Source organism: Melanaphis sacchari, unplaced genomic scaffold, assembly GCF_002803265.2.
Source record: "Melanaphis sacchari strain LSU unplaced genomic scaffold, SCAv2.0 Contig113_pilon_pilon, whole genome shotgun sequence".
NCBI classification, from domain to species: Eukaryota; Metazoa; Arthropoda; class Insecta; order Hemiptera; family Aphididae; genus Melanaphis; species Melanaphis sacchari.
Window position 1 is genome coordinate 33,207 of NW_020270439.1, and position 8,123 is coordinate 41,329.

Genomic DNA, 8,123 nt, shown 5'->3' on the forward strand with positions numbered 1-8,123 from the left:
TTTTTTACACTTATCATGATTGAAAAAAAAAATAATTATGTACATACAGGTAATACACATGTTAGGTACTTCAGGTGGGATTATGTGCTTTAAACCGAACGAGTCTAATTCACTGATAAACTTTACAATTATATTATATATATACTTGTACACTGATATTTCTCAGCATTGTTCAAATGACTGAGCGGGAATCACCAACTATAGTCAGATATCATCATCGAGCTTTCGACGACGATCATAACAATAATAGCCTATAAGTGCAATACGATTATGTCGAAATTCTTATTATTGACTTTCGTTTACACACTGACGGCATTACATTATGGCAAAGGCTTGGAGGCGATCTCTAGGAACATAAATGATGCAAATGATGGTACAATTTTCACTTACCGTTTGCCGGATAATACAGAACCACTGTCTTACGACTTGCGGATAACGCCCGATATCGAAAATCGCTCTTTTCACGGTCAAGTCGACATCGTTTTGAAGGCCAAACAGTATACGACAGAGGTGATCCTAAACTCGAAGGATTTAATCTTGTTGTCCGTACCGACGCTTCAAGACTTGAGAACAAACCGGAGTATTGCAATAAAGGACTACACCTTCGACAAGCCCAACGAATGGTTGGTCATCAAACTTGAAAAATCGATTTTACCGTCGCGGCTCTATAAGCTTACCGTCGTATTCAGAGGAATTTTAAGAGACGATTTTATTGGATTTCATAAATATTTCTACGACTCTGGCAATCACTCGAGGTATTTATGTATGATTTGAAACAATCAAGGCTTGCACTATTTATGTGGTAACACGCAGATCTTATGATTATTTTTGATCTTAAAAATTGAACGTAGACATTTTTGCCTAGTTTTCCTTTCCTAAACAAGAAGTAGTAAAATTAAATATAATTATGTTATAATCATTTTTCTGTATAGATGGATAGTTCTAACTCAGTTCAAGCCGATATACGCCAGACGAGCATTTCCGTGTTACGACGAACCGAAATTCAAGACTCCATACACGATATCAATTGCCAGAAATAATAGGCATTCTGCGTTGTCTAACATGCCACTAAAATTCACTGAAATCCAGTAAGTTCTTCTTTTTACTTGAACACTCAATACGTCAACCAAATTGACTGCAGGTCGATACTCGTTCTGCGCTATCTTTTCTCGTTAAATTTAAACATATTATTTACTATAATCTTTTCATAATATTCAAAATTATGTAAGTACAATTTTTTATTAAGTATATTCTATTTTAATTTTTTTTTTAGTTCACAAAACGGTTGGGTGTGGGATCACTTTAAAACTACTAAGCCAATACCTACGTATTTAGTGGCTTTTATGGTGTCAGATTTTGACAAAAATCATGTAAACGACGATAATAATATTGCCATGCATACGCGCAAAGAGTACATCGAATATACAACGTATATGATGGGAAAAGCACCAAACTTACTCAAAGGTGTAGAAACGTTCACTCAAATACCGTATATGTTACCGAAGTTGGATTTAATCGGAGTTCCTTTACTAAACGCTTACAGCATGGAGAATTGGGGACTGAATTCTTATGAGTAAGTAAGTTTAGAAAATATTTTTATGAAAAAAAGTAAGACAGGTAAATATATTTTTATACATGTAATTGTTATACATAATGGTGCGATTTATTGTAATATTTTTATACAAGTTGTGTACAATAACAACTATTATTATGAGTTTCTAAACTATAATCCAGCCATGTATTGTTTAAAGAGAAAACCTATCTAGTATCTACCTATATATTGTATTAAATTATAATTTTTTCTTAGAGAATTTTACGTTACTTTGACACAAGATTCAGAAACGGAAGACAAAATACAAGGATCCATGACCATACTACACGAGATCTTACACCAGTGGTTCGGTAACATGGTGACCACTCCTTGGTGGGACAACGCATGGTTGAACGAGGGCATATGCAACTTCTTGAACTATTACATAACGAGTATAGTAAGTCCTAAGCCAGGTTTTGGCTCACGAGTTTTAAATATACTAACGTTTTATAAACCATACATAATATATGCGTGATTATTGCAGATCGAGCCTGAATGGGACATGGATGAATCGTTCGTTGAAAATGTTCATCAGTACGCGCTGTCTTGGGACGAGTATGACGATACACACCCTTTGACGTTCACAGTGTCGACTCCCGAGGAAATCGAAAATGTTTTTGACGTTATTACAATTGACAAAAGCGCGGCGTTGTTTAGAATGTTGAAATGTGTGGTGGGCGAGGAGAACTTCAGGACTTCAATAAACAAATATCTCGATGATTTTGCGTAAGTATACATAATATAGAGAGTAAAAACAATTTTTCATACGGAACGACAGCACGGAACTATAACGTGTTAAAACGGATATTATTATGTAATATTCAATATCACTGAAATAATATCACCACAGTGATAGTCAACGATACCAATATCATTTCTAAATTATTTGTTTTATCGAATCTATTGTTATGGAAAGTTGTGTTTTTAAAATAAACTTTTTACCTATAATGAACGCAAAATTTTAATTCGACCTCAATTAGAATTTGAGGTACCCATTAAAAAAGTATGTAGAAAATTATGCATGCAAAATCACCAAGAAATAATAAATTCTATCAGAAAAAAAATATATTCAAATTTAAAATATACTAGACTCAAAATTTCAATTTTTTATAATGGTTAATCAATAAGTAGGTCATCACTATTAAATAAACTTCTGCACGATTACTACAGATACACAGTAGCGGAACCAAAGGAATTGTGGGAGACGTTTAATTACGTGCTATACGATGCCGAATATACAATATTAGATGATCTCACGATCAATAAGTACATGGATTTGTGGACGGAACAGCCAGGGTATCCACTGATAACAGTGAGGTCGACAAGTAATGGATCAGTCATTGCGTCACAGGTAATGAAAATAAAAAATAAAAAAATAAAGTAAAAAATCCAAAAACGTCACACACCGTACCTCGGGGACAGTCAAACTCTTTTTGGCCGCGATCTTCTAAAAATATACTTCACCTTTGAGAATTAACTTCGATAAAAGAGTTTTTTTTTATTATTAAATTACTATACCACTATAATTAATTTTCGTGTGCGTAGCCTAAAATAAATTCTAACACGATCGACTTTGAAATCGTTTGCAATCGACCGGTCGAACGCGATCGACTGTTTGGCCGCCCCTGCCGTACCTTAATGACCGTAGTGGTGTTACAATATAATTGATTTATGTTTATCAATAGTATAATTTACTATACTGTTTACGATTTCCACAGAAACGTTTTTCTCTGTCGCATCCGCGGCAAACGAACGACGACGCAAAATGGTTTGTTGGCTTGACGTACACCACTGAGAACGAATTGGACTTCGAAGAGCTCACGCCGACCGTTTGGCTGAAACCCACCGATCAGCAAATGACATTGACCGTTCCCGACGATTTCGGATGGATAATTGTCAACATCCAATCGACCGGTAAGTGTCTTCATTGCCATTACCGCATGCCGGAGTTGGTAAATTGCGTCCCGCAAAAAAGGTCATAGTTATATACTGTGTAAATTGCGGCCAGAGTATATTTTATACATACGTAAATTGCGGCCCGAGATATTCCGATTTCCGGTCGGCTGGTTATATTATCTTTAATATTGATTAATAAGGATATCACTTGATGCTCACTTATATAATATTATTAGCCGCCAGTGTGCATTTGATCGAAATATTTTGCACGAGTTTTTACATTGGTCTACAGTATTTACAGTATTTGTATTTTTTTTTAATTTTATAACAATCCTTAATGTAATTTACATAACAATGACAAATTATTAAGTAGGCAAATATATTAAAATATAACGGGGCCGCAATTTACGTATGTATATAATATACCGGGGCTGCAATTTACGTATGTATAAAATATACCCGGGCCGCAATTTACATAAAAAATTTGAAACGGGACGCAGTTTACAGCGACCCACCGCATGCACCCATACCCACACACACACACACGCGCGCGCGCGCGCGTACACATACATAATATTATAATATGATATAGTACAGAATTATACCGGTTATGTATTATATGTCTGTCAACGTAGGGTTTTACAGAGTGAATTACGACGAAAAAAATTGGAAACTTTTGTTGATCCAGTTAATAACAAAACCCGACCGAATACACGTGCTCAACAGAGCGCAAATCATAGACGACGTGCATCACCTGTGCCGAGCCGCGCTGGTGCCGTACAGTTATTATACTTCGCTGCTCGAATACCTGTTGATGGAAGACCATGTGATGCCTTGGAACACGGCGATCAACGGCTTATCGTCGATCATGGACGCCATCCGACGATATCCCACTGAATATTCAAAGTTCAAAGTACTCTTTATTCTATAATAACGTGTCATCGTTGACACTCATAAAATTATATTATATATTATACTTCATGGCATTATGAGTACTGATTTTAAACATAAATTTCTCACAGAAATACGCAAAGGGCTTAGCGGATATTTTATACAACAAATTATCGGAAAACCAGATGCGTAATGCAACGATGAAAATCGGTTGGAGCAAACTATTGACGTGGACGTGCAACATGGGCAACTCGCGTTGCGTGCAATCTGCGTCGGAACATTTTGACGCATGGATGAATAACGGACACCAGTGAGTTAAATCACTTAAATAAACAACAGACAAAATAATATAATTGTGAATAGTCGAGTTTGCGCAAAGTCTTAACGCTACCGCCGTTGAAGTCTAACACTGGCGATACAAGGACATAAACACAATATTATGAAAAACCAATTTAATAATAAAAATATTAACTCAATAAAATAGATCACTCTGTACACATAGGTACACACGCTCATATGGGCACGTCTACAACGCAAATAAACCATTGTATCCACCTTAATACAATATAGTGAGTTATTGTTGTCTATACCGATTATACCGCGCACGTATATCATGTTACGTACCAACGGTGTATTTTACACATTTATCGAGCAAAAAACCTTATTTATTATAATGTATACATTGTAACACGCTTTAAAACGAGTAGGATACCCCGCATTGTGCACGTCGCAATTGTGCACAACGATAATACGCGGTGCTATAAAATTTTGAATTTTATACAGTTTTTAATATATATTATAAACCAATAATTGCACCATGGACGTTAGTGGCGATACTGTTCGAATCGCAAAAACGATTAAAACAGTGAACGTATTGGTATTTTTCTTTGAACTTTTATATACGCAGTATAACTTATGACAAGTAAAACGGTTTTTAAAAATATGAATGAATTTATATCAATATGCAATACATAGGTACTCAGCGATACGATTGGTCGAGTGGTATTGTCGTCGTAATATTAACATTTTATAATCCGATAACAGTCGATATGTAATTTATAATATAATATAGGTACATGTATCTACGCTTAATAATAATATTATTCTCATCGACCTAAATCTCAACGAGTTTTTAACTTATCTCTTAAGTAAACATTAATTATCTAAACACCTTGACGTGTAAACTTGACCAAGTACACATCTTAAAATGTTTTTTGTGTTAGATAATTCTATAATAAAATAACACATTTGTTCGATAAGAAGACATATGTTTTGCAACCTTGACACTCAAGGAGTGAGAAAAGTATGAGCATTTACCGCTCCGCAGGCTCGTTCTACTACCGTAATTATTTGCGTTTGTCATTTTTTTTTTCAAGTATAAACGTTTTACTGAAGTTATATTAAGAGCTTGTCCCCAGCAAAAACACACGTGGGTTCACACTTTGACACCAATTTGTCGATATTTTCTACACAATGGCTTTAATTTTAGTCCCAATTGATAATATTAATAATTCTTTTGATATCCAAAAACAATATTTTGTCTCGAAAGAATTGTAAATTTAAATTTTTATTATTATTATTATTATTATCGACTTTCACTATTTGTACCCATTATCAATGGGATATTTTTAGGATACCACCCGAAATGGAAGAAGCTGCGCTGTGCGCGGGTATGAGAAAAGGAAATATCGCAGCTTTGTCGAGAATTCACAAGTTCTACGATACGACGCGATCACCGTCACAGAGAGAAATCGCTTTGAGAGCATTGGCTTGTACCGACAACGTCCAAATGCTGTTGAGGTAATACTTAGTTATTATCATTATAGTATTGTAATGAGGTGTGAAACGGAAACGGATATTTAATAAGGAATGTCATGTTTAATAATATTTATACGTGGTAATACAAATTAATTCATGTGAAGTAATTTAGTAGAATTAATTTTATGTGTTATTCACGTAACAGTATTTAAACGATTTTTCTACTGAAAAGATGAAAATATTCTTTATTTTCATGTAAGGTGAAGAAAAGGCTAATTTATATTAATTTGTTCAATAAATTGAGCAATTCGAATTTACATTTGTAAATTTCATGAATTTTTAAAAAACTTTACGGCAAAATACTTTTGTGTTCAAGTCAATTATTGGCCTTTATCTAATCACAAAAAAAAAACACTTTTTACATTCAACTCAATCTATTAGATGCATTAATAATAATTTTGTACTTAATAATAATATAATACGTCAGGTTGTGTGTGTGTGTGTGTGTGTTTTTTTTTTTTTTGTTTACCTAATGTAATTTATGGCTGTTTTAAGTCATCTAAATCTGATGCGATTGGATGACGTGGGCCATGTGAGCTTGCATACATTTAAAACAGTTTGCGACAACGTCGTTACCACACCGACAGGCGTTAAAGCTCTCGCCAGTTTTCTGATACAAAAACTGAACACGATTCAATCGACGCCGATTCGCAATAACCTGAACGACAAGTACATCGCTGTTGCGTACTCTGCATTGGCGTCCAAAGTAGGGTCGGACGAGGAAATCGTTTTGGTAAATATGATACACCCGTTCGATGATATTTTCATATTTTGTCAAATAAAAGTGTATTTACATGTTGCGTTTATTGGTTTTTTGACGTAGATAAACAATATAAGGCGGCATGTCAAATCAGCTGATCTGAAAATCGTGCTGGACAAAATTTATCAAAAAATCGAATCAAATTTGTTATGGATGGAGCGAGATCATAAAAAAATCATCAGGGCTATCGAAATGTGAGAAAAAATCGGGAGCCCTGAATAAAATATAACTTTGATTATATTAGTTATATTAGCATATTATATTATTATAATATAAACGTTCGTAACAAAACGGTCATTATATTTTTATATAACATTAAACTTTATTAACTTAATCGTAAATTTACAATCTATCTATATGGATTATTAATTATATATTATAATATAATATAGACTATACATACTACAATTATTGTATTTTACGCTTATATATGAAAGACATTTTAATAAAATATTTAATTTTATATACACAAAACTATTTTTTTCGTTCAAGTACATATATTAACATTTTACTATTATTATTATTACAGGCTATGGTTTCACGCATTTAAAAGCTTGTACGTAATTTTCTAAAAAAAAAAACAACATTAAATTTATAGATACATCAAATTTTTGTATTCATGAGGTAATTCCTTAACTAACTACTTTAATACTACATATTTTTATTATTATTTAATAATCGTTAGTTATATAATAAGCTTGCACAATAGTGCATAGACAATTAACGCTAACGTTAAATTAAAATTAAAACGCCAAATTTTATTAAATCAAATAAATAAATAACACCACAAAAACATCACATGTATAGTAAGTATACAACAGATAAACTACCAACGTATAAAACTATTTACGTGATAATATTAGAATCTTAAGATCCTTGGGGTCCTGACCATAGTATTATTTAGTACTGTTATAATATTTGAAATTTATTGTCCTATAATATAATACTGTAAGACTAAATAATATCTAATCATTTACGGAACAGGTTAATAATTATTAAGTGTTTTATACATATTATACGTGTACAATGTGCTTCGAAGTTATAACTAAAAAAATATAATTATTTAGTGCCATAACTAAAACATGTACGAGCAAACGCATCATATTATAATATCAATCGAAAATAGTCAATCATATAATGAGGCTTATCTTCGTGCACACAGTAAAA

General features: G+C 33.1%; 1 protein-coding gene across 1 annotated transcript; it reads left to right on the plus strand.

Moving 5' to 3' along the window:
* The first annotated feature begins 270 nt into the window (after positions 1 to 270).
* LOC112603904 (thyrotropin-releasing hormone-degrading ectoenzyme-like) lies at positions 271 to 7,247 on the plus strand. The gene is made up of 12 exons (XM_025352717.1): positions 271 to 755; positions 933 to 1,088; positions 1,274 to 1,573; positions 1,808 to 1,988; positions 2,076 to 2,317; positions 2,762 to 2,942; positions 3,310 to 3,505; positions 4,123 to 4,400; positions 4,510 to 4,688; positions 6,011 to 6,178; positions 6,692 to 6,929; positions 7,020 to 7,247. Exons 1-12 carry the CDS (start codon positions 271 to 273, stop codon positions 7,152 to 7,154), a joined length of 2,739 nt encoding a protein of 912 aa, XP_025208502.1. The 3' UTR covers positions 7,155 to 7,247.
* Positions 7,248 to 8,123: the final 876 nt, after the last annotated feature.

What these genes read in the sequence shown, in the direction of transcription:
- LOC112603904 (XM_025352717.1), top strand. Translation starts at nt 271, where the DNA reads ATGTCGAAATTCTTATTATTGACTTTCGTTTACACACTGACGGCATTA. An exon ending in ACTATTACATAACGAGTATA is followed by an intron (nt 1,989 to 2,075) that starts GTAAGTCCTAAG and finishes TGATTATTGCAG; the next exon opens with ATCGAGCCTGAATGGGACAT. An exon ending in TGGATGAATAACGGACACCA is followed by an intron (nt 4,689 to 6,010) that starts GTGAGTTAAATC and finishes GGATATTTTTAG; the next exon opens with GATACCACCCGAAATGGAAG.